At 42.3% G+C, this 27,448-nt stretch overlaps 1 protein-coding gene across 9 annotated transcripts in view; it reads right to left on the bottom strand.

Annotated features, from left to right (window-relative positions):
* Positions 1-204: 204 nt before the first annotated feature.
* Positions 205-27,448, bottom strand: part of LRRFIP1 (LRR binding FLII interacting protein 1) — a 100,100-nt gene continuing 72,856 nt past the window's right edge. For 3 of the 9 annotated variants that reach the window (XM_056496083.1, XM_056496087.1, XM_056496084.1), the window contains exons 3-11: positions 22,226-22,258; positions 21,352-21,477; positions 20,779-20,850; positions 18,902-19,072; positions 17,947-18,039; positions 17,412-17,504; positions 16,187-16,279; positions 15,583-15,718; positions 10,148-13,985 (exon numbers count right to left, since the gene is read on the bottom strand). In XM_056496083.1, coding sequence (XP_056352058.1) covers positions 11,536-13,985; positions 15,583-15,718; positions 16,187-16,279; positions 17,412-17,504; positions 17,947-18,039; positions 18,902-19,072; positions 20,779-20,850; positions 21,352-21,477; positions 22,226-22,258 — 3,267 coding nt within the window. In that variant the 3' untranslated portion in view covers positions 10,148-11,535. Of the gene's footprint in view, positions 2,975-3,955; positions 4,061-4,661; positions 4,742-5,164; positions 5,283-6,111; positions 6,159-10,147; positions 13,986-15,582; positions 15,719-16,186; positions 16,280-17,411; positions 17,505-17,946; positions 18,040-18,901; positions 19,073-20,778; positions 20,851-21,351; positions 21,478-22,225; positions 22,259-27,448 lie in introns of those variants that run through there. The other 6 variants (XM_056496085.1, XM_056496086.1, XM_056496088.1 and 3 more) reach the window with 4 other exon arrangements.

Genomic DNA, 27,448 nt, shown 5'->3' with positions numbered 1-27,448 from the left:
TTTGGAGGTGTGTCTCACACCGGTGGCCTCAGTTACACAAGCCCCTGAATTTATACATTTTCCAGCCAGTGTTGCTCATGTTTTGTGTGATCCTGCAGCAATATGTTGAAAAGGAAAATGAGCTCTTACACCCATATCACCCTGGAAGTCTGTATTTTCCAAGAGAATTTGCACATCAGCATGGACAGACCACTCCATAAAAACTACCCAAACAAGTGACATTTTATTGGCGAGTTCTGCTCATAATGAATTTCCTTTTCCACGCTCACATCTCCTAACAGAGCGACTGGGAAAAACAGAAACATTTTTGGGTAACATTCCACTTGCAAATGATAAAAACCACTGAACATTTAAAAAGAAAACGGAGGATAACAAATTGAAATAGAAGTTCTAGGAAAACCCTTCCTGGTTCCCCCAGGAGCTGTTCCTCGCCCGGCTGCCGCCACCCCGGCCCTGTTCTCAGGGTACCAAGGTGCTCTCGTTTGGAGCTCAAATAAAAGGACTGGGGCATGTGCTATTATCACCATTCAAAGCCCTGTTGTTGTACATTCTTCACAGAAAAACAGAACAGTTTGCAGCAAACCAACCAGTTCTTTTTTCTTCCCTTATTCTAACGCTAAGTCATACTGAAAGTTAGGGGAGGGGAGGGGAAATGTGGCTTCAACATTCACCTACTTTATCACACACAAAGGTTTCTACTAAGAGCATATCCAGGTTGAAATACACATCTGATTTCCGTCATGAGGTTAATGTTTATGGGGTGCATGATGAAATCTACTTCAAAATGATAAACACATCCCTTTTTGATGAACAAAGTGTTATTTTTTTTTTTTTTGCCTTTTGGACCAACGCTTGGTTGCTGGGTTGTTTCTCCTGAACCTTGCCAGGAGAGGCAGCTTTCAGTGCTGCCACAAATGAAATGATGACTGGTGGCAATCACACACCTTACCATTGGTAAGATGTCATATTTAACGTGTTTGTTTGCGTTCTGAAAGTCCCTTAGCTTGTTTTTTAGGCCCCCGAGGCTTTATACACCAGAAATTACACAAGTCAAGCACAGATAATTGTAAATTAGTATCCACAGCCATTTTGAGGTATTCCACAAGAAACCTGGCTCTGCACCTGAATGTTCCTCTCAAAAACAATAAACGTTAAAAAAAAGAACCCAAAGCCCTAACTGGAGTGGAAATTTAATTTAAAAAGATTCCTTCCATCCCCATGTTTCACCACATTTCATCAACAAGGACATACTTAATTCCCCAGGGGCACAAAAAAAAGCCTTCTTCATCCTTTTTCCTGGAATCATAATTTCAGTACTTCATTCCTAAATTTCCTTGTGCACAGGGAAGAGATGAAGACGAGGGTGTTGCTTTCTAGCCAAACCAGAGAAACACATTCAGACAGTGGTTTTGGTTTATTGAACTTGTGAAGGTGCTCGAGGAAGATACCAGCGATCCCCTTGCGTTGAAAATAGCAGCGGTTCCTACTCTAACCTCCCATCTGTGAGGGGAAAGACCTGGATCGCAGGGTCTGAAGACCAAGTTAGGAAGAAATGTGATCTCCTGGGTCTGGATTTGGCTTGGTAGAACCTCTTGAGGCAGTCACGGTGGCTCCCATGGGACAGGAGACATGAGCAGATCCCAGAGGGACTGGCTTTCCTGTTAGGGCTGAGGTGGGACGGGCAGCTGGATTCCTGGGGTAGCTGCTGCTCTCCTTTGAGTAGTACATTCAGAATGAGTTCTGATAAACCAGAGCTGTAGTGCCAGTCGTGTGCCACTTTTACTCACACAAGAATCGCCTGCAGCATCTCAGTCGGCCGCGCTGCTCTGCGTGAGAAGTGGAAAACCTTCGCAGTGATCTCAGAAGGAAATAACTCGCCACTTCTGTAGCTGTAGAAAACCCATAGGCAGTAATATTTTCTAAAGTGCTTCTTTACTTATCAGTTATTCTTTTAAAAATCAGACTTGTAGTTTGTAGCGGCGTCGTTTCCTAGTAGGTCATGGACCAGTAGATAGTTTCTGATGTAAAAAACCCATTACATATTTTTGTTTAAGCAAATGACACTTGCTTTGACAAATGCACCAAAGAGAGTGACCTAAGTGCAAACCCCACCATTTCTGAAAACACGGCCTTATGCTGGTTTATTAATGCAACCTTACATCCTTTAAAAGTCATTTACTGCAACTCCAAGAGCAGGGATTAAATAATACAGATAAAAATTGAAAATTCCATGAAGCTATTGCCTATTTACCCTGAAATAAAAGAGTCTCACGATTCTACTGGTGCAAAGATCCCTCCAAACACATTTGTTTTATTGGCAAAGTCATTTAAGGTCACTTTTGCTTCCAAGACCATCTTCTTCCATGGTTTCCACTGAAGGAGTTTTGCTTTGTAATGGCTTGTGGTTCCACAGTGATTTGTAAATGAAAAACCTACTATGAATAACTCTACCGTAGTCACTAAATTACAGATACCGTCATGAGAAAAGTCCCAAACTTACAGTGTTTGTTTTAAAATTTTCAGCAAGACACAAAATTCCAGTCAAAGTGTTTTTCTTTGAGTGCCATTTTAAATGGCAAGAGATGGCTGCTGTGCCCTCAGGATGGAGAATCCCATGTGCTTCTTGGGTGCTGTATCTGAATGTCCGCAGAGCTCAGCGCGGAGGGGCACAGCCGCTGGGATCGGCTCCTCCTGTGGATGTAGTGCAGCGGGATCTGCGCGGGGAGAGCCCGGCTGAGGCACGGAGCAGTGTTGGGGCGGCCTGGTCTCACAAGGCAATGACACGAAGCGTCCCGGGCAGCGGGGCACAGAAGCGGCTGCGCTGTTCCGGTTCCCAGCAGGCGTGGCTCCCGCGGCGGGGTGGCTATTGCTGGGACAGCAGAGCGCTCCGGTTGGCCTTCATCTTCTCCAGCCGCTTCACCAGGTGGCCATTGCTGACCTCCAGCTCCTCGGTTTTATCCAGCGCTGAACGAAGCTGCAGAAGCACAAAAACACCGTCACTTTCACCGTGTTACCCCTTTCCAAAGCAAAGCAAGGTTTGTAGTTACTAACACTAATCGACCGTATTAACTTGGAACATCAAGCAGTTGAAAATTCCTCTATCAGACTTAAACTTCTCTGCAGACCACACACACAGGTGTTTAAGCACACTGCCAAGAACACAGAGTATTTACAGAATGTCAAACAAAGAAGGCCAAGTTAACAATAAATGTGGTCTCCCAAGTCTGGATTTGGCTTGATAGAACCATGTGTCTTGAGGCAGTCAGCATGGACAGAAGGTTACTCCCAGAGAATCACAGAATTTCTTTCCCTCAACCAAAGGCACGAGGCTCTGGGCCATGTACACCTGTCTCTGCTCAGCTTTTATGTTTCTGGTTCCTACAACTCTGTCCACAGCTGTGACTCAGAGCCTCAGTTTCCTGTAAAAACCCACCATGAGACTGGGGTAGGGAGAGAGAGGTGGGCTGCACCCAACAATATTTATAGGCAGCAAAGCAGGAGTGTTTAGAACAAGCAAGGAGCCATACTGAAAAAAAAAAAAATAAAAGCAGCACCTCAGGAGGCAGTGAGAGAAAAGCTGATAAAGGTATTCAGGCTCTAAAGAGACAGAGGCATGGTCAGAGTCTGTGGACAGCCACACTACCCCAAACAGGCCTGAACAGATTGACAGAGCAAGGAAAACAGGCTTACAGAGAACAACTCACACCCCTTTAGCAAGTCAGGCCAGGAAGGAATGGTGAAAAGGCAGTGGGAGCTCATAGCCATGACTGTTACTCCAGTTTGAGTGCTGAAAATTTGGTTGCACATTTAGAAGGTGTAACTAAAGCAATGAAGGAATTGGATGTTTATCCCTTGCTGTGCCAAGAAGGGTGATTCCTCCCCTAGAACACCCCAGGCAGGCAGGTTTCCCCCACATGGAGCATGCTGACCTGGGACAGCCTGCAGGTGGAGTTACCTCTCTCTGCAGTTTGCGTTTCTCTGCCTTCAGTTCATCTTCTACTCGCTCAGCATTTTCAGCAGCAGTTTTGTATCGGGCAACCTGGCCTTCCAGTCGTATTACCTGAGGTGAAGGCAAAGGTTGGGAATTAGAAGCTGTACCAAGAAGCTTTACTCTTCCACTAGTACTCAGGGAATAACCAGAGAGATGTTAACTCCTCTCTGATAAAATAAAGGCATATTTTCAGGGAAAAAAGCAACACCAAGGAGCCCTGGCAACAGTAACTTACTCCTGAGCTTTTATACATATCCATATTTAATATGCTTCCAGCAATAAAAGATACAGTCCATTGACTAAATTTCTCTTAGCAAGAGCATTGCTGATGTACCCTGGGCAAGAGCAAACAATGAAAATGCAACAGCTGTGTACAAAATCCATCTCTACCACATCACATGCTGGGAGCCATTTAAAACCTGATGACAGCTCAGCATAAGGAAGAATTAGGCAAGGGTTCATCAGGTACTTTTGTTTTTGACCACTCTTCCTTCAGTACAGAGGAGTAATATATTGGTTCTTCCCCATACTGTATGTCACAGTAACCCTCATGCTTCAACACTCCTGTTTCTTGTTTTAAGGGAAAATCACAGTAAACATAATTTCATTTACCAAAATACACTTTGTATTCTCATCATGCCTGAACAAACAGAACAAGCCAAAAACTTACATTCTGCTCCAATGCTGTTATCTCTTGCTCAGACTTTGCTAGTTTAAATTTGAGATCACTGATCTGTCTGTTGGCATCTCCTGAAAGAATCGCAGATTTATCAGATATGTCAGAACAAGTGTGAACAGTTTCTAACAAGTCTGTGATAAATTTTCCATACATCAGGGATCTACGTGGGGCAGCAGGAGAGCAGTTCTCTCAGTAAGTGCTCAGCAGAGAGGCACTATTCCCAGTGCTGCCTGACTCCCTGCCACCCACTCTGAAGGCAGAATTAATCTGAACTCACCCCAGCTCTGCTGAGGAGCAATAACAGAGACTCCCAACAGTGATCTGAAACAAAGGCTCCTAATTCCCTCACCTCTGTAGAGGTGCATGGCTGCTCCCAGGTCCCATGAAACTAAAGGCTCATTCTTATTCAGAGCCATGCTCTTATTAATGTAGTGATGCATTTTTTGACTCACATGCAGGGCACAAAATTCTCTTAAAATCAAAATACAGCTCACTTTGGAGGTCAATCATGTGCATATCTGTCCCATTTTCCAGAACTTCATCTTCGGACTGTGTATTGTCCATCTTGCCATTCCTTTGCTTTTCTTCTAGTTGTCCCTTTAATTTTTTAATCTGAAGGACAGAAAATAGTATTAAAGTAACTAAGGGAAATTGTGCTTTAAATTCACCCCAGTATTCTAAAACAAATTATTTATTTTTAAAACCTAAATTCAAAAAAATCTCTTGTTACAAAATACCATCCTATAAATTCTTTTGGCAAATGACTCATGGTATTTTACACATCAGTGCTTATGTACAAGTTCAGGACCAAAACAATGAGTGAAAGATGGCTGGTTTATTAGAAAAGCCATAAATTTTGTGCAGCACATTCATGTAAAACTTTCTTAAAAACTCCCAAAGCTGTGTTGGGTTGCGTGCGAGTCTCAAGGCCAAGGTCATTGAGCAAAAATGAAAGCACAGAGTGTCCTGCAGGGCAACAAATCAGCTGAAGTTTTTTGAATAAACTTTACAGCCACTATGGAATACCATGGTACCAGCACTAATTCCTTTGATTGCTCTTTACCCATCTGCAATTCCTGCAACAAACCCAAACAGATGGCCCATTTACCCACAAACCCAGCAAAGGGGAAAGCTTTCGACAATTGCTTTGACAATTTCTGAGTCATGCCTGTTTTCATATAATAATCTGAAGGATTATTGAATGTCTTCAGATAATAATCTGAAGGACTGTTATTCGGAAATAAGAGGCACACTGTGTCATATCTTCCATATATCCTGAGTTAACACACAGGAGGAATATTTTGGAGGAAGAACAGAGTGGCCAGCAAGGCAGCAAGTCCTTAGCAAGAGCAACCAGAGCAGCACTGCTGCTCTACATCTTGTGTTTGGGCTATTTTAATTCCCTCAACCCTTTCCTGTTCTTCAGCTGCCCTGTGCTTACCTGGTCTAGCAAGGACTCCCGTTCATCAATGAGCTTTTTCAGCCTGTCTGGAAGAGAAAAGGGAGAGTTGAGCGCCGACTGATCGAGCGGCACATCGGGGAGCGCATCTGAGACAGCAGAGTGACCCGCTCAGGTTAGTGACTACTGATGGGGAGTTAGGGCACGTACCACAGGACACGAGGCCCACACAGGGCTGGGGGGGCTGCAGCCAGGGCACTTAGGGCATTCTCACAGAACATGCTTGTCCCAGCAGTAGCAGCAGCCAGCTGCATGCAAAGAGGCTAATCTTCTACGTTAGGTTAGCATGCAAGAACTCTCTAGGGTCAAGCACAACTGCAACACAAAATCTCACAAATCTTGACAGTTTAACACAATGACAGTAAACACCTATAATCACATTCTCAGTATTTTAACTCTTCCCTTCTTTTACATGGCAGTGATTTTAGCTCCAATATTATGACCAGAAAAACATTTGCCCATCAAATTATTTGTTTTGAACGCAGCAGTCTGCTAAAACTCTGTTTTCTCTTCAGAGTCAATTCTCCAGGTCAAACATCAAGAGGCAATGGACAACCTGCACCAACTGTTGTGCTACATTTGGACTTGGAAGTGCTACAGATGGGTATGTGCAGCCTTCATTAATAAAATGCACTCTACAGAACGAGACAGCTGGAAAAAAGAACTACAAAGTAAGCAACCAAATCACTTCATTTTTTTCCTTTCCCATTAAGGGCTGCAAAATGTGAGAGCACATTTTCCTGCCACCCAAATGCCTTCATTTATTAACAAGCTCAGTTTGTTCAGGTACACCTCAGGTACATCCCATTCAAATACAATCATTAGGAGAGGATCTGTAGACATCAGCTGGGTCTCAGTGCAGGTTTGTTCAGTGGCCTCCCTTGCCAGCAGTGCAGAGCCCAGGCTGTTCACACCTCAACTCCACAACTGAGGTCTGACCTGCTGACTAAATGGTTAAAATCCAAAGGTCACTCAAGAAAAAGATCTTTTTGCAAACTTTAGGAAAGCAAGGTAAATTACACCTAAGAGCCTGGTGGGTTTTTACCAGGTAAATTGTGTTGATAGACAGACTTAAATATTTTTTAAGAGCTTTAAAAAATACCATTTCTTCTTTGTTGACAAGTCCTGAACAGGCCAGAGTCTTGTGGTTTTCCCTTTTTTTCTTGTTAGCATGTGCACTTAAAGGGAATCAAGAGTCTGCATTGAATCAAATCATGGTGAAAACATGGAAGTCTCTCTGTACAGCAGACATGTAGAGTCCATTAATGTGGTATGTCATTCCCTTCCTGGGAATACACACCCCCATACAGTCACATTCCAGAACATGGAATAAAACCTTTACCTTGGCTTCTGATGCAACACCCAAATACAGATCTTAGCGTGACATCCCAGTTCAGCAGATCTATGGATTAATTTAGAAGTCCTATTCTTTTTTTTTTTTAAATCCATTTGTAACACACCCAACACTGTTACACCTGAGCACCAATATGAAAAAACAAAAAAAATCCCAAACCCACTTTTTTTTTGGTAAATACAACCCACAAGCAAAATTTCAGAGTATAAACCCCTTCAAAATAATAACACTACTTCATAGATCTCTATGGGAAGAAAAATTATGACAGAAGTTCTGCAAAAATGAAAGATATGGAAGCAAAATAAAGGTCAATGAAGAAAGCAAGAACAGCAAACAGGTTGGAGATACTTGGACTCAAGAGATTATGTTGGGATTTACAGGCCAGCAAAGATTGAGAAATTGAGTTCCAAGCACTGAAAAGAGAATGAGGACTGGTTCAGCAGGAAACCTTTAGGCCACTACAAAATTAGCCCAAACTTACTGACTCCAAAAGGACCAAGTAATGCATTTTGATCCTGAAAATAATTTAGTTGTGGGGTGAACAACTAAACTAAAACCCCTGCTGTGGGGTGAAACCTGCCTGCCTGAAGAAAGGACACCTCTTCCAGCTTCCAGTGAGGAAGCACACTGGCTAGCCCCAAAGCCTTTTTCCTGCAAAAAGGATGCATTTTGGGGTGAACCTTCAAGTTTGATCTCACCCTCAGTTCTCTCTGCCCTCATTATGGACATCTGTGCACCCCATTGGGACATGCAGACAGCAGGGTTTACCAGATCAGGGAAAAAATTAGTTTGCTAAAATTGCCATTTACCTAGAAGCTTTCTGACTGTAGAGATGAGGGTCTCTTGGGCTTCACTTATCTTAAAGCCCCACATTAACACAGTAAAGTTACTCTGCAGGTCACCTTAATTTTGCATTTAGGAGATATTTTTCCAACAAATCTGATGACCTTGAGAACAGGTAAGCAAGACAGAAGAGCCTATTGAATCAGGACAGGAAGCAGCTAATTAAAATACTCATCTGTAATGTAAGTCATTATCCTTATTCCACATACAAAGATACTACAGTGAATAATTAGAGTGTGACATTCACCTCACTTAACTCTGCAGAGGTGATTCCCAGGGTACTCACTGCACCAGTTCCTGGCCTTCACACACCACAGAGTTTAAGAGAGGACTGAGGAGGAGATGGGGCCTGTGAGGGAGCAGGACACAGAGGGGGTGAGCATGGCTGACCAGTGTCTTCTGCCACAGTGACTGACCTCACTGCCTTGGCATTGCAGGTGACTCAAGGCATTGCTCCCTCAGGTGCTGCTCCAGCAGCAAAAAGTTCCCAAACCAGCCACAGATCCTCCATTTCTCTTTCCACTTGGAGGGGAGCACAGGATGGGAAGCAGCTGGTTTTACCTGCATGATTTACATGATGTGTGGCCCAGGAAGTAACTAACCCCAGCCCCAAGCAGCAATTCAGAACAGCCTGCAAGGATCCACCTGTCAGAGCAGGTTGGCAATCCTCCTCCTCCAGATCTGTCAATTTATTTTGGATGATGAGAAAATGCTTTCCTGTCTTTCTCAGAAGAGGGGCACTGCCAGGGACAGCACAGGGTTTGAAGGACACCCACTTGCAGTACTGATTTTGAGGGGAACAGGAGAACTGCTCTTCTCTATAGTAAAGAAGATATTGACCAAGACCTTCTCCCTATTTATTTCCCTTTTTTATCAAGTAAGTTTCTTGAGACATTGCTTTTGAAAGCATTTCAGGCTAGCTCTGATATGTACAAACCTGGGCTACAGCATTTATGTGCCACTAGGTGATGACCAGAAAACCCAGCAAGCATTTGGGGTTGTTCTGGAAGACAGAAGTTTCATCCTTAGGTCACATACTCGTTTTCAACACTCCAGGATGGATTTCTGGCACACCAGCTACTCTGCACTGCCTCTCCATGTTCTTGCTCCCAGTTACACTGGGAGTGGGATCAAAGCTGGTACATGGACATGGTACCTGCACAGGTAAGACTGGAGGTGTTTCTGCTCTCGTGACTTGGCTTTAAAAAGGAATTCCCTTAAAGATGCTGTGTCTTCTGAAGTGGAAAAACTAGTGAAAATCAGAAATGAACTCATAAGAAATACAGGATATAATGGCATGTTGACTAATTTAACTCTGGTAGATCCATCCACAGTACAGGTGAAGCCTGGTAAGAACATTTAATGATCTGTTTAAGTCTATTTAACAATTAAAACCCACTTCCAACATTATACCATATATTACTGTTCAGAGTATAGCAGAGCCAACTCTTTAAATAAACACTGCTACATGCTAACAAGAAATGCTTACAAGATCTATGATTTTTGGATTAGCATCTAGTGTAAACCCTTAGGAACAGCTGCCAATACTTACAGAAACCATGGTGGATCTGCTGTAAGGTGGAGAGAAGCCACATGAAAGGAGTTACAGGGTTACAGACCTGTTAGAGCTCTACAGTTAAGGTGCCATCACATATTCAAGGTGCTCAAACCCCGAGGCTGCCCAGTCCTAGGGAGATGGCTCTTGTAGCTACGTAGCACAAGGCAATAAATTGAACAAAAGCTGCAGAAAAATGGTGTTGAAATGATACAGGTTTAAATAACTTCTTGTGCAGGTTTAGAAACAGTGCTCTGGACAGGTACTTTAAAGTATAAAATATGTTTATTTAAATTATATACAGCAGTACATTTTGATATACATGTTCAAATTTTGCAGTCTGTCTGTGCTCTGACAACTTTGTAACATCAACACAAATACAGCCTTCTATAGCCCACACCCCCCCCTTGATCTGCATTCCTTTGGGACATTCATTGCTGAAGACTTTAAATGAATATTTATATATGCAAAACATGTTCTTCCTCCCAAGCACTAGCAGAGATGCAAGAGGAAATACAGCAAGGGAGTCCAAAAGCCTAATTTATGCCAGCAATTCAAAGCAATCCAGCTTTTCCAAAAGGCACAGGGGGGCTAGTACACAAAACAACAGTCTCTTTGGTCTGATATCCAGCAAGAGTTAAGACATGCAAAGTTATCTTCTTTCCAGAATGGAAGAGATAAGATTTGTTTCAGAGATAAAAACATTCTTTCAGAATCAGAGTTTGCAAAAAAAAAATATATTGCAGTAAGCAAATGCAATTTTAAACAAAAATCTTCTTGGAAAAATAGATATTTTATATATTCATATCTAGACAGTACTTGATAGCAAACCTAAGCACACATTACAGTGTGTATTGACACTTTCTCTGGAAAAAATAAGAACTCCATGTGAGACATGGGGTAAAAGGCCTATTGTGGTGCAAAGTGCCTAGATGAAGTAAACATGTATATATTTATTCCTTTCAGCAAACTGAGACCTGTATGTTGCACTTTCTCCAAACTATGTATTGCTCTTCCAAGGTGCTCAGACTAAGCAGATTCACAGTGATATAACTATATTTTGGAATATGACCATATAAGAAATACACACAAAGTGGAATGAAAAGATCTTTATATTTTTTCTTCATATTAAAAGAGATTGGTTCATAGGCTTTAATTATTCTGAAAGAAGTTTCACCATCAGTGTGGCTGATCTGCTGAGTTCCTTCATGAAGAGTAAATGTACTTGCTGTAGATCTAAGTAAGCATAATGTGCATAAGTTCACAAAGGCCCAACGTACATTCATCATATTGATCAACTAGGCTAGAATAAAAAAAAATCCTATAGGAATTCCCCAGGAGCAGCTATCCACACTAGCAAGTACTTTAATTGCATAACAGTTTGAACAGTCAAGTTGTGAAGCTTCCTCATTAGGTGAAAAGCTCTCAACCTGAGACACAACAAAACCAAACCTGCTCACAATTTCTTGTGGCTGGGTACAACAGTGAATAACTTAATAACTGCATCATTACCACATCCATGCTTTATGCTGAGTTACCTACAATGACAAAGCTCTAAGAGTATTCCAAGGTCTGATGTCTTGTGCAAAGTGCATATTTGTGTCCTGGGACTGGTCACAGGGCATGGAACTCATGTAGGTTTGAGACTCTGAACTCAGGAGATTGTACAGTCATCTCTGGATCTACCCTTACTCCTTCTGCCGACCTGCAAATCCTCTCTGCTTTCAGCCCTCTTAATGAAAGCACTTTCCAAATCCTGTTCCAAAACATCTTGATCCTGCAATTTTCCTACTTTACTAGAATCTGGTACTTTGATTTCATCTTCCTCCACATCAGCCTCCTCATCAGTTTTCCTCAATGCTTCCCCTTGCAAGCACCCTGTTTCTTCAGGCTCATCTTTTTTATACTGCAGGACTTCACCTTTGGTCAAGGCATCTTTGGTTTCCATTTTATCTGTTCCCTCTCCAGCTTTGTCCAAGTGGCCAGTTTTTCCAACAGCACCATTTGCTCTATCATCCTGTGTATCAGCTTTCTCTCCATCCCACTTTTCATCAGATTCTAGTATTTGATTCGACTCTTCATCAAAATCAAATGCATCACCATCATCTTCCAGGCTTTCCTCTGCTTGGTCCTCCAATTTCACTTGTTCACTAATGTTGTGATCCTGCACAGATTTCTGTGCCAGGGAATTATTTACATCTTCCTCCAATTTCACTTGTTCACTAATGTTGCGGTCCTGCACAGATTTCTGTGCCAGGGAATTATTTACATCTTCCTCTAGTGTAACTTGTTCACTAATCTTGTGATCCTGCACAGGTTTCTGTGCCAGGGCATTATTTATATCTTTCTCTAGTGTAACTTGTTCACTAATGTTTTCATCCTGCACAGGTTTATGTGCCAGGGCATTATTTACAGCTTCCTCCAGTGTAACTTGCTCACTAATGTTTTCATCCTGCACAGATTTATGTGCCAGGGCATTATTTACAGCTTCCTCCAGTGTAACTTGCTCACTAATGTTGTCATCCTGCACAGGTTTATGTGCCAGGGCATTATCTGCACCTTCCTCAGAAGCAAATTCCCCAGCAGGCTGGTCTGCAAGCTCTACCTCTTGTTCACTTTCTTTCAGTGTTTCTTGACTGGCTTTGTTTTCAGTAGTTACAGTAACACCTACACATGACTCCTCTTTAGATTCACCTTCTACTTCTTTAACCACCTTCAGCACTTCACCCTCTAAAGGAATATTTTTCCCTCCTTCTGTACCACCTGCTGTTTCTTCACTACACTGACTTGTTTGAACCTCTACCTTTGGATTCAAATCTTCTACACATTCTGTCCTACTTTTCTGTCCTTCCCCAGCCTCATCCCCTGTTTCCAATTCTGACTCCTTAACCTCATCATCTAAAAGACTTGGGTCTGAAGGGGTTTTCTGAGTGGTCACCTCTCTCCCAACCTCTGTTCCTGGCTGTGCCTGCTGCAGCTCACTTCCCTTTCCCTCAGGAATGCAGCCTCCTGCCTCCTCCACAGATGCCACACCTTGCTCTCCTGTTTCAGCAGAACCTGAACATTTCTCCAGCTCTTCCATCAATTCTTCCTTCTGTCCATCCTTCTCAGCTCTAGCAGTTTCATCTGCAGTTTTACCTTGTGTACTTGGTTCCTCTGGGAATGCAGGACTGTTCCCTGAAGAAGGTGGGATGAATGCCTCATGTTCTCCACCTTCCTTTTCAAGTGGCTCTTCTGGGACATCCCTTTCACATGGCTCTGTCCCCTCCAAACCCACAAACTCAGTTTCCCTCAGCTGACCCTGAACTGTGTTCCCAACCTCATCTTCTTTTTCAGCTCTGTCACCTGTTGTTTTATCACTTCTTCCATCAGTGCAGTCAACAAACTTTTCCTCCAAGACATCTGCAACCTCGTTTTCAGCACTTTCTTCTGAGTGCTGGGGTTCCTCTGGAGTGGAACTCTCCACACTTCCCTCTTCCCTAAGCAAAGCTGCCACTGCTCCCTCAGGTAGCCCTGCCTGGTTAGAAACCACATCACTGCTCTCACTGGTACTGTCACATCCTCCATCCATTTCATTATCACTCAGGGCATGGCTGGTTTTAAGATCCTCTTGTTCTTCCTGGTTGGGTGCACCTTCTCCCAGTTCCTGCTCTGTACCTGAGTCACAAAAGATTTCCTGAGGAGTCTCAAAAACCTGGAGGCCTTGCAGAGAGCCCAGCTCCAATTTCTCATTTGTCCTTGCACTCAAGTCAGGGTGTTCAGCCTCTGTACTGTCAGGCTGCTGGGCTGCTGTGCCCCTGGACTCTGTGACCTTTCTCAAGCCATCAGTGTCACTGTCACTGTTTGAAGAAGTGCTCCCTGACACAGGTTCTGTGAGGCTTTGGGCTTGCTCTGCACACCTACTGTCTGGTAACATCACTGTTGGCAGGGCGTCCCGTTCTTCAACCATTTGTTCTGCCTTTGCATTTTCAGCAGCATGCAATGTCTGTACTTCCTCCTTCTCAGACTCCTCTTTGTGTTCCTCATGCTCAGTATTCTGCAAGATTTCTCTTTTCCCCACATCCTCCAAAATCTCATTTTTCATCTCCACTTCATTGGCTTTGCCTAAAAGACCATTGAGAAAGTTGAGGGGGCCACATCACAGCACTTACCTCCCCACTTAAAACCCAAAAGGCAGAATGAGAAGAGCAGGTTAATAAAAGATCAGCTTTTGCCAATTTTGTGAGGCAAAGCAGCCATTGAATTAGTAAGGATCCAGGGGGTTTGATCAGTGAAACTCACCACCACCCTCTCAAAGCAAGAAGTCTCTGGTGCTGGCTGGTGTTTTTGTAAAGCAAGAGATTTATGCTCTTGGCTGTGGGAATGACAGCTTTCACAGAGGAGAATAACTGGTTGAAGCAGTGCAATTTAGCAGCAATACTTGCAGATGTACCTCTAAGAACTGCTTTTCCTCAGCAATTTGCTCTACAACTTCAACCTGATACTCCTCTATCCATGCAGGAGTCTGATGCCATTACAATGGAATCATAAAGGATTATTCAGTAATATTTGGCTTTTGAAATCTCAGACAGACATCATCAGTGCACACAGCAGACATTGAATTTAAAATCTGATTGGCAAGCAGATGGTTTGGCTGTTCAGACCTCCCAACAACAGATCAAAGCTCAGGTAATATGTGCCCCCTTACTTCAGCCACCCAAAGGGGTGGGGACTCCTAAGGTTATTTTTGTTGTAATACTTCTCCTTCAATTTATATATAAAAGCAACAGGTATTAAAACAATAGTGTTTGTTGTTAGGTTTTGGGTCTGTGTTGTATCTATTCTGAAAAAAAAACAGGATTAGGAGATGTAGAAAGCATATTACATTTAAAAATACACCCTTACCTTGATTTTTGGTGTTCCACAATGTTTCCACACAGTAACTGAGTGAGGAAAAAGCAGCCAAAAGCTCAAAGCAAGAGAACCCAGATTTGCGATTTGCTGCCTGCAGCTATTTATTAGTATGTTCATTTAGAACAAAAAAAAAAATCCAACAAACCAAAAATATTACTTTCTTTCCTTACACAAATACAATAGTTCACTAATGGCCATTCACCACATAAAAACATAAAGAGGTTTTGCCAACCAGATTTCTCCTTCCTAACACTATCCACGTCAACTATATCTTTTGAATTTAAGTGTCAATGTAACAAGTAAAAACACAGAAGTGGTAATTTTAAGTGTTCAATAGCACAGGAACAAAAGAATTTATCCTTTGGTGTGCTTTGGCAAAGCCCAGCAGCATTGTTCAAGCAGACACGTTTCTCAGGGATATCATTAACCAAACATACAAGCTCTTTATAGAAAACCAAAATGCCTTTTTTTCATCATTATTTAAGGTAGGTGCTGAAAAATACTGAGCAGCAGTAGGATTATCCTGGGACAATTTTCCAATTCAGGGTTTAGATGGTGATGTGAATGACTGCTACTTATCTGCAATTGTGTATTTGTACTCCTATTGTCACCTTGCAGGGGAAGCAAAGTCTGCATGACACACTGGGAATGACAATCAACACGAAGCAGGGAAATGCACAGGGAGTGATTGGACAAGGAGCATGCTGCGTGGTGTTAACTGTCCCACTAACAACTGCCCCATCCAAGCAAAGGTGGATGAAGGAAGGACAGACAGGCAGGAGGGGCTGAGAGGACACACAGCACTTACCTAGCATCCCCTCCCCTCCTGTCTTTAATGCCTGAGTGGTGCCTGTTCGGGATGAATCCAAGTGTCCTTCGTTATCCAGAATGTCTGATGTCTCCCCGTTGGTGGCTACATCAGAGTCTGGGATTATTCCATGTTTCTGTGGGAAGCAAAGGCAATGCTTTAGAGCCTGCTGCTCAGAAAGGGAAGGATTGTCAAGTGCTCTTGTCCGAGATACTCTGAATAAACAGTTGCTTCAATCATTCCATTAAACATGGCTGGGAGTCAGGAAGGAGAACATATTGCAATTCTCAGTTCAGCCATTCTGACAGAAAGCATGTGATCCCAGCTGTTTCTTTCTCTTTTTTTAACATAAATCTGCTGTGTAAGATGTTCCTCAGAGAAGTGTCTCCTGCAAAAACAACTTCTTTATACTCCAGTTTATACTAAGAATTCACAATCAATAGTAGGGGAAAGGACTTTATATAGAAAATCCCTGAAATAGCAATTTATAGGCAATATGAAAATTGACTTATTGCTACTTAGCTAGACTTAATTTTTCTGCCCAAATGTACAAGGGAAAAGGGTCAGCAGATGAATATAAATTTATTTTATTCCTCTTGCATACCTTCAGTTGCTCCTTCAGCACAAGCACTTCGTCTCTAAGGAGATCCCGCTCATTCCTTATGGAATCAAAGAAATCTTTCTGCCTCTCTAGTGCCTGAGTTCCCAACACAGATAGAGGGCGAGGAGATGTGAAGAAAGGAAGGGAGACAAGTAAAGGCCATGAAAAGCAAATATAGACAAGGATGAGCAGATTTAAGATATTCAGGGGATGGAAGGGGCATAGATGAGAAAGACTGAGTTTACAGATTAAAGGACTGAGTTTGCATACAGAGAGAGAAACTTCAAATCCAAGGCACAACTTCCTCAATAACCAAGAATTCCTGTCAAAGACATTCAGAGCCCAATTCCTCATTAGGGATCCTTCAAATGAGGGTCCATTTTTTATCCTCATCTGCTAGACAAGCTAATCCATATCCACATTGCTTTAGCATGCACACTGAAGACATCATGCCATTCCCATGTGTTAATGGAAGGGCATGGAAGTAGGCCTGCTGGATTTCAGGAGTCTTTTTATTTTACATTTCAATTAATTTGAAAGCTGCCATTAAGTCATCCTTAGTTTGGGATGCACCATGTGCAAATGCATATTTTACTACTGAACTCTCCCCTCCCAGTATTTCTATATAAGTACAAACAGAACAATTAAAAGATTTAGACAATTTTCAGTCTCAAGCTGCTATAAATTATTGGACAAACATGAGCAAGCTGTCAGGTCTCTTCCTCTATTCAGGAAGCCTTTCAGTGTTCAGCTGGAAAAAAAACCAGAGTGGGTTTCCATGTGGCTTTGATAAGAGGTGGTGGGAAGAGATGAGAAGCAAGGGAGACTTTCATCCCTACAGCCCATAAATAGCTCCATTACCTCTTTATCCCACTCCAGTTTCTGCTCAGTCCACAGATTGAATCTGAATAAGCAAAAACTCAGTGCTGATGGAATTGCATTATAAATAGCACTTCCTTTCCCCATATGGCAAATTGCAAATGGTGCAGCACAGCAAATCAATTCCCCTTGGTTTGAAAGCAGACCAGCTGCTAGGTTTTCCTTGGATTTTAAGGTACTGGCCAAAGACAACACTTGCTATTTGCTACTTCACTGGCAACATCATAGGACAGCCACACCAAGCAAGGGCACTACAGAGGGTTTTATCCATGGGGGTTTTACAAAAGCAGGATCAGGTGGAGAATGACAGGGTCACTTTGAACACATTGCAGGAGTTGACAAGTCCTACCCCTATTTTTTTGTCTTTCCACTCTATTGTCTCCTGAAGATCGGAAATTTCCCTGACATAGCTCTGCTGTTTCTGTTGCAGCTGTTGGATTTCCTGAGGGGCAGGAGCAAAACAAGAAGACAGAAAGCAGGTAACAGGTTAACAAGGAAGGCCAAGATTGCAGTGATGCCAAAGAATGAAAGAAGTCAGGTGCTGAAGTAAATCTACAATGACATCCCAACTGAACCTGTGCTCCTGAAGACAATCTTATTATTCACAATATGACTTAAAACAAGTTACCCAGTTCTGTTATTTTCCTCTGTATCTTCACAAAGAGCTGTCCAAAATGCATATTTAGGAAGAACAAGATAATGTTTAGGAAAGTACTATTTGCATTAGTCAGTTCTGAACCTGTTTGGCTGAAACACAAACATTTCTTCTGGTGAGAAACTTGAATAGGGAATAAAATTCTCCATTCCTCACATTCTCCATTCTACTGCTCTCTGGAAAATGTACCAATCAAAGAAACCATTAAAAGAAAGAAAAAGTTACTTACTGCAAGCATTTCTTCTCTCTGCTTCAAAGCCTCTTTGAGTTCCATGAACTGAAACTGCAATATGCTATGAGCATGCTTCTCCCTCTCAAATTCCTGTAAATAATGAAATATTCACAAGATTATTATTAATCAAAAATAGCATCCCATCAAAAAGAGGAAAATAAGCCAAACACAAAGAAAATGCTTACTGCAATATAATTCTTGAATATGCCTCTAATCACAATCCCACAAGAGTGCCATTTTTATTGAGTTTGTCCTTTTTCCAAGATGATATTATTGCACCAAATATAGAAGTGACAGACATCATTTAGCCCATTTCATAAGCTGAGCAGCAGGCTGAAGAGCTTTTACACTCCAGTCTTCAGACTGCACAGATGAATGGATGGGAATTTAACCCACTCTTCCCACATGTACTGAAAGTTAGCTGGACTTTAAAATAAAAAGAAAAAAAAACTCCACTGTATCTTTCAGGAACTGTGTTTTGAAGTGGGGTGTCAAATGCCCCAAGCTACAAGAAGGCAGTTCTGAAAACATAAATCACTGTCAGCTGCTGAATTAATGTAAAACTTAATTCAGTGTTTAACCATGGAGCTGCCTGAACTACACAACCCTCCCACAGGCTGCCTGGAGACACCTTTGTGTGTAACACTGCTCCAGAAATCCCTATGGACAAACCCTGTGAATTTACTTTAGAGATGGAATATAAAAGCAGATGTGATAATATCAATACAGCCTTTACCAGCTACAACATTTCTTTCCTTCTTCAGAAATGGCTTAGGGAAAATTCTCATTTGGATGATCACAAGTACACAACAAATTGGTATTTCACTTAATACTAATTACAGCAGCAACTTGTTCAAAATCCTGAATAATAATTTAGCTGCCTCCTCCCAAAGATCTCTACCCCCCTCCAAATGTCCTCCTGTTATTTCCCATGCCAGAGCTATTTACATACTTTACTTTTCTCTTCATATTGCCTCCTGGATTCTGCCAGCTGTTCCTCTAACTCTAAGAGTGCATCTTTCAGGGTGTCCACTTGGTACATGAAATTGGTTTTCTCATTGTCCAGCTGAGCATTTGACACCATAGCCTTCTTGTATTTCTCCTCAACTTCAGCCAGAGAGTCCTGCAGAGAATAAGCAGAGTGAGAAATAAAGGAGGACACTTTGCCAACCAAAGCCTTCAGTGAGAAAATAAAGCACCAAACCACAAGCTCACTAAGTTTGCCTATGGAAAGCAGCATTAATCCTGTGCTGGAGGCTTCCCAGCTGTCCCCAGGTGAGGAAAACCTCCCCTGTCCCCACCACACCTGTGCCTCCAAGCCAGCAGCCTTACCTCAGCAGGGATAAAATGCTTCCTGTCCTCTGCTGCTTCAGCTTCTGCCTTCCCAGTTCTCATCCTTCTCCCTCCTCCCCCTGCCCCTGCACATTGGCAGCTGCTGAAGATGACAAGCTGGCTTTTTTTTTTTTTTATTTAAAGGTAAACTGGCCTTGATTTAAGATCACTTTGGATGATCTGAGACCCGAAATCAATGCAGTTCACACTAATTTCAGAGATCCTTGCAGTGTGGGAACCCTTAAATATTGACTCAGGAATTAGAATTCACTGTGGAAGAGAAAGCTGCAACTTTTGACACCTGATGTGTTATTTCCCATTAGCTTTCCCATATCACATCCCTTCTTTACAAATTTACTCTCTACCATACAATTCCCAGTATCTTGAAAACCCCCTTCTTATGTTCAGCTTGACCTGAATGTAAGATACTGAGATATTTATAACAACAAATGATGGTAAAATAAAGATTAGCGTAATTTTTCATTTATGCAGACAAACTTTGCACTATTTGATTTTAATAAAGAAATAAAAGAGTTATATAAACAAAGAGTTATATACACAAAGCAGTGTAAATGTGCAAACATGGAGGACACACGTGTCAACATTTTAGTTTACAGATCAAACAGTTTCTCTTGGAACTTGTGCAATTTTAATTATTTCAACTGAAGTATGGGTGAGTTCCATATACTTCCTTTTTCAGCTGTTAATAGAACTAAGGGTGGTAGTGGCAAATCACTTTAATTGACATTTCTATTTAAAAAAGGAGACAAAATGTCTTTTAGGACACGAATTTGTCCAGTTCCAAATGCTTAACTGTGTTTTGGGACACTTTCCAACTTCAGATGAGAAATACCAAGGACAGGAAAGCCACCAGGATTTGGAAAGCTCAGAAAGGAAGTATATGCAAGGAAGAAGTTAAGGAAGTTCTGCTCCACTCCATCAGCATACCACATTTTGGTTTCTTAGCATCAAACAGTGCAGCTTAGATCCAAATCACCCCAAAAGGCAGTCTAAGGGACATGGACTGAAAAAATTTTATGCAGTGTGATTTTTTTTGTCTATCTTCTATTCAGTGACCAAGAAAGAAGGCAAAATTTTACCAAAAAAGGGCCTAAAGATGAAACCAAAATGACACCTCACATGGCCTTACAAAAATAGAAACACACAAGGTTCTAAACTCATATTTGTTTTTAGAACAGTAGGAGATGAGTTTATCTCCCAATACTGGAAGGTTTCCTGGATTAAAAAAAAACCCAAATAATTTAAATTTACTAGTAAAACAAAGACCTCTTCAAACCAGCAAAGACAACATGCAGGAGCAACCAGCAGCATTTCAGTGAACACTTGAAAGCACTTCTCACCAGAGCCCACCCAGTCAGAGCAGTGTGCTGGTTAATGAGACACTGCACACAGCTCCCAGCCTCTCCAGGAGAACAGCATGCAAGGGCAGCTCTGGGGCTCACTCTGGGGCCAGGGTTAATGCTCACACACCAGTACCTTCAGTTCTTTCAGCCCCTGCATGTATTTGCCTTCTACATCCTGAATCTGGTCCTTTAACTCATAGATGTCCTGAGGGAGATGGCGAGAAAGGTCAGTGATGCCACGGACACTAAAGGGCAGAATGCAGCTGGGAGGGAAAAGCAGGGCTCAAAGGGCCCCTTCCAACACCTCTCACATGCATGTTAAGGCTCTGACCCTAAGCTGAACTAGATTTCTTGGTCAGGAGTTTGTGCTAATTCTGCTTTTCTTGGCTGGGACAAACAGAATCTCCATTGCTAAGGATGAAGTGCAGACCCAGGCTCAAAGGCTCTGACAATCCCAGCCCTTCTCTGTCCCTTTCAGTGATGATCACCCTCTGTCCCAGGCTCTCTCCTGCTCTCCAGGAGTGCAGTTATCTCCACCCTCCTATCACTCCTTATTTCAGGATGGGATGTGCCTCTCACAACCAGCCCCATCTGAGAGACAACTCCAGCAAAGCTTCTCCTTCACGGATTCACTGCCACGACTGCCAGCTCCTTCCTGGCAAAGGAGCCTGAAGGATGTCCCATGCTGGGTTTGAGCATTCCTCACCTTGATTTCCCTGATGGATGCCTCTGTGTCAGCTGAGATGGACGTGTCCCCACTGCCTCTCCGAGAAGAAGTCCCGCCCAGAGAAGCCAAGGTAGCTGCTGATAAACTTGAGACAGTTCGTGCTCCCTACAATCACACACAGAGCAATTGTTAGAACTTTCTTCTCCAGATAAATTATGGGTTTGTAGCTTTCCCCTTTTCTATTTTTTTTTTTTTAATACACATATTAAACCAGTCCTTGCACTTCTAAATTATGCACTTTTGATTAAAATCAAAGTTTCTAAGAAGTAAAAAATCAAAATCAAGATTTAACAAGGGAAACTAATGAAAAAAGGCAGATCAGAAGTATTTAAATAATACTGCAATAGGAGTTGGCATAATTTAGCTTTTAACTATTAATTCTCAATTGGAGAGAATCTTTAGGGGCTAGTATCAGCCTGCCAGACATTTTCAAAACTTGCAATAATACATTCTGTAGAAGCTTTGGAAGCTGCTCTCCTTTATGGATATTTATTTACTCTGCAGCAGTTGGCCATGTGAACTGTTCCACAGTACTCAGGGTTAATGTAGTAGCCTCCTCTTTTATTATGATGATTTATTTATTTTTACATAAATAACTTAGGTCTTATAACTAAGATCTAATAAACACACACAGTGTTTGTGTGGCTTAGCCTAAAGCAGTTTCAGCCAACTGCTGTTGAAGGTCAGCTACTTAACATTGAGTAAGCAGGGGCTGAAAAGTTCATCTTCAAAAATGCTGTAGCAGAAGGCTCCAAAAATTCAATTTTATGCCTCACAATGGATTTTATAGGAGATTTCTGTACACTCATGGCAAGCTCTACCCACCAAAAAGAATGAACAAGATCCTTCTTACCTTCTCAAAGTCTTTTTCTGGCCTTTCCTCAATCTGTAAAAGAGAGATTGAGAGGGAATCATTAATAGAATCAATAAAGGATTAGAGAAAGCAGTAATATACCAGAAATGCCACCACATTCTCCCCGTCCCAAAAAGCAAGGTACCAAGTTAAACTGGAATTCTAAAGTTTCAAACCTGTGGTTAATACTCCTCTCTCAAGACAAACAGGGACTTCAACTTCAAGCAAAGATCCTAGACTAACAAAACTGACCCTCAAGTCAAATATCAGGGATCAGTCCAAAGTCTAAACAAATGGCTCTTGTAGGGTTTCAGTACTTCACCGCAATTTACTAATTTACAAGAGAGATCCTGTACTAAAAGTGGTCTAGAAGAACCCAAACAGTGAGCAAGTAGCATTTAGCAGGACAGAAAATTACCATGGATGCAGACAGCTGAAGGCTGTCTGTTTACAGAACATCTCCATCTAAAATGGAACTAAGTGTAAAAAGGACTGAATGAAATTAAAAACTCAGCAGAACTCAACAAAACCTGAATTCTTCTTGGAACATTCAGCACAGTCAGGATGGTTTCCCAAAAGACTCCTAGAAAATTAATGTCTTCCCCAGACCAAGAAGAGTATAACTGCCAAAGGGAATAGTGTTTTTGGAACTACTGGAAAAACTGTCAGGATAGACCTGATTCAGGGGAAGGCAGGGCATAATTGATGTTAAATTGATAATTTCCATTGAAAACACACTCAAAACCTACATCTCTTTCTAATCAGTACACATTTGGCACAGTTTGGAGTTCTTTTCTTTTATTCTATAGAACTATGTGGGGATAATCTCACTCTTTTTTTCTTCATATTATCTATGTTACCCTATTTTTAAAAAATCTCAGAACTGTGAGGTACCTTTTACAAATCAGCTTTCTAAACAGACATGCCACAGCTAAAATTCCCTGTGAATCAGCATTAAGAAAACTTGAGTTTGAGGCTTTAAAGTAAAGTAAGCCAGACTTAAAGCACTAGGTCTAAACTTGCAAAGACACTGAATACATACAATATTTAGGGGAAAAATCCCTCAAATCTCTGAATTTGGAGGCAGTAATAGAGGGTCATTAATGAAGGCAGACAATTTAGCTCAGACCCAATGAACAAGATGGACTAAATTGTGCAAACAGCTTTTTCTTTTCATGCCAGACAGCTCCAAGTGCTGGATTTGGCAGCCCTCTAGCCCAGCCAAACACTGTGTTGTTGTTTATCAAGACAGCTGTGGCAGTGTCAATAATGGCATGTGACAAAAGATTTGTGTGTCCACACACATCTAGCTCTGGAAATCTGTGTACAGCCTTTGCAAAATCTATCTTACAGGGAACAACTCAAAATACTTATTTGCCTTCAGCCATTTGCACAATGGCCTCTATTTTCTGGAACAAAGTGCAATCTCAGTTTTTAACAAAATAAAGAAGGGAACAAATATTGATACTGTTTTAATGATGCATCACCTGAGTCAAATAAGAGTTTCCATTTACAAAAGGGAATATTTAAGACAATGTGGTGAGAGTCATGACTGCAGTGAGTGTTTCTACTCAGAGCACTCATAACCACACCTGGGGAAGCCTGCTACACCTTTATTGCAAAACTATCTTAAATAATAACTCTGATGGGGCATAACATCTAATAATGAAAACTATTAAGTAACATCTAAAATTGAGCTGGTCAAGAAAAGCCAGATTTCATCTTCCCTAGTTATGCCCTTGCACACATCCACTTGGTGCCATGAATGCCATACTCAGAGCAGTTTCTCCTCAAAACCAGCAAATACCCGTAACAATTTGTTTAAATATTTATTAACAGTTAAAAACTCAATCAATTTCGAGAAAAGCCAGTTACTCATACCAAAATAACATCCTTACATTACACAGATGCCTCCTGCTACACAACACTTTTCTTAGCAAAAAGCCAGTCTGAAACAAGCAGCATTTAATTTTATGGTTACATGGCAGTGATACACCAAAATCTGTCTTGTAGAAAGAGAAAAACCTATTTGAGATTAATATTTTATACATCTTTCATCGTGCTCATGTTTAGATTAATGTATTCACAGTATCCTTTCAAAAGATAAATTTTTCCTAAAGGAATCAGCCACCAGAGGGACCTCCAGGTTTCCAGCCTTCCCCCAGTCCCCCCACAAATCCTCTGGCAGTTGATTCAGCAATAAATGAAACAGAGAAAGGTTGAGAAATGTTTCATAAACATTTCAGGAGATAAATGTTTATGTTTATTCAAAGTTGTACAGAATTCTTGCCCAAAACACTTAGCTTCTGTGCTAGCATTCAATCAAGAACACTGCAATTATTGAATAGGCTGAAAAGAACTTCTCTACCTTCACAAGTACTCAGCACAGCCCTTCATAAAAATATCCTGGCTTTGGGACTTTTCTACACACAAACAGAAAGGACTGGCAGAATATTTGCAAGAAAAGGAGATTTAAAGAGGGATTCACCTAATGGTACCTTTAATTTACACAACACTACCATTTTTTATTTGCACAAGGGTGTGGGTTTGTCTCTAATCACAGATTATCTTCCTCTTCACTAACAACTGGGGAAATTTGTACTTCAGTGCATAAAAAAGCAGGAAAAGGAAGTAATTTTCTGAGGAACTCCAGCACGCACATCTTTGTTTTGGCTGCTCTCTGCAAAATAAGTGCAGTGGGATCAGAGTTCAGCCTCTTCTGACAGCAACTTCGGAATAAATCCAGAACCACATTACAAAAATGTCAGCAATATCAGAGCTCACCACAGCTGGAAACATAACGTGAGCAAGATCACCCCACAAGCCTTTATATGGAAAAAGTGCCTGTTTTCCACAGATTAAAAGGGTTAACGTTGCCACCAGTGGAGTGTCCAGGCCAAAATGAGTCCCTGCAGCACTACCTCAGAGCATCCAAACAAACAAACACCTACTGCAAGTACAAGGATCTTAAAATCAATGACTGGGGCACAGTCTCCAGCTTCCAGGCTCCTGAACAAAGGCAGGGAAGGGAAGCCTGGAACTCTTCTGCCTGTGCCATGTCCCATGCTCAGGTATCACAACAACTTCAGTGGCTGTCACTGCTCAGCTCCAGCTCAGATCTTACACTTAGCTCAACTTCCTCACAAAAGCAAGGGGGGTTTTTTGGTGACAAATCAAATTAAGATCATTTCCTGCCCTTAAAGTAGCACGGCTTGGAATGGAAATTCGGTCCACAGCAGAGAAAAGTTGTTAGGCTAGAGCTTAACACAGGATGGTATTACAAAATATGGAATTAAAAAGAAGAAAAGAGGTACTGCAGTCAGTACAATCCCTCCTACAACCCCAGTCTTACCAGTTGGATCAGCTGGGCTGGGGCAGGCAGTAAGAGAGTTCCTGCTGCTTCTCCAACGAGAGCCACCTTAACTCTAGCAATTAGCAACAAGCCTTTCAAAGTCAGCAGGGGAAAACCGCTGCTGAAATTTGTCAGGTCTGAAGAGGGTCTGGGAGAAGAATCCTCTCTCAGGAATGAGTGCTATGCCAAACATCACTGCCTAAACAAACTTATCAGTCCCAGAAATGCAAGTTAGCACTGCAGCAAATCCTCAGCCAGAGGGGCCCAAAGCACATCCAGACTGTCAGAGGCAGGGCTAAGGACACACCCTACCCCAAACCTGGAGACAGAGAGAGGGCAAAGCTTCTCAAGTGCCTCCACCAAAATTAAGTTTGTTACTGTCTTCATTTTATTTCTGGTGAGAACATGTTCAGCTTCTGCCAGTGATCAAAGGTGCTCACAGCTGATGTATGACCTGGACATGGACACACTGGGGAGTGAGAGCTGCAGAGCATCTGGGATCTGGAAATCCTGGTCCATGGCCAGGTGGATCTGAGCCAGCAGTGCCCTGGAGCCAGGAGGGACATCCTGTCCTGGGGATCCCCAGCCAGGCCTGGGAGGGGATTGTCCTGCTCTGCTCTGGGCTGGGGTGGCCTCACCTCCAGTGCTGGGGCAGTTTTGGGTGGGACAGGAGATGGGGAAGGGTCTGGAGGGGCTGTACAAGGAGCAGCTGAGGGCAGTGGTTTGTTCAGCTGGAGCAGAGGAGAGACTGAGGGCAGAGCTCAGCATCTTCCTCCCCTGGGGCAGCTCCCATGTGCTCTCTGTGACAGGGACAGGACCCAGGGATGGCTGCAGCTGTGTCAGGGAGGGTCAGGTGGGATATCAGGGAAGGTTCTTCCCCCAGGGGTGCTGGCACTGCCCAGGTTCCCCAGGGAATGGGCACAGCCCCGAGGCTGCCAGAGCTCCAGGAGTGTTTAGACAATGCTCCCAGGGATGCCCAGGGAGGGATTGTTGGGGTGTGTGAAGGGCCAGGAGCTGGACCAATGATCCCTGTGGGTCCCTTCCAGCTCAGAATATTTTACAACTCTGGGTGTGCTCAGCCTGAACTCTGCTTGTGTTGCTGCCTGAGCCTCCCCAAGAAGGGACAGAGCCAGGATGAACCATCATCATCTCAGCCTAACAAAACCTGCCCTCTCCTCTTGTTTTGCCTGCCTTGCCTTAGAGAGCCTTCAGACAAATATTACTGCATCCTCAGTCCATTTCAGATTTAGAAATAAGTGCTTTTCACTAGTAGCTTCTTAATTTAGAAAAGAAAAATTACAGAACTCCTGCAATTCATATTAAAACTCCAGCTCTCCCAAACCATGCTGAGAGCTCAGATCCATCTGTACAGAAATATCTGATGTTTGCTCTCAGTAGTCTTAAGATCTGTACTTTATGTGAGGATGGTTTAATATTAAACAACATATTTGCATATCTGCAGTAACTGCAAGGACAGCAGATATTACCAGTGGGGATAACATGAAAAATGCTAAAGAAAAATAAACGAACAGCAAACTTCATTCAGATGTAGTGAATTCTTAAATAACTACAAAGACAAATACTCACACATTGTATTTAATTGTGTCTTCCTGCCTTTGACTGCATTACCAACATGGTAACACAAATGAGAACATGAGCTAGCAAAGCTGTGCACAGTAGGAAAACCACTGCAGGAAAACTCCACTGCTGCTTGCTCACTGTTCATTGAACAGTGATGGAAGGGGGAAACAAAACTCTGACAAAAAAAATTTCAGAGCTGCAGTGACAAGCTGTTTATGCTTTAATTTAGAAAGTTCCATGGAATCATTCTCCATTCTCAAGTACCTGACTGAAAACACCACCAGAATGCT

This window comes from Oenanthe melanoleuca, chromosome 7 (genome assembly GCF_029582105.1).
Source record: "Oenanthe melanoleuca isolate GR-GAL-2019-014 chromosome 7, OMel1.0, whole genome shotgun sequence".
Classification (NCBI taxonomy): Eukaryota; Metazoa; Chordata; class Aves; order Passeriformes; family Muscicapidae; genus Oenanthe; species Oenanthe melanoleuca.
The sequence above is the reverse complement of the archived record's forward strand: the minus strand, read 5'-3'. Positions and strand labels throughout refer to the sequence as shown.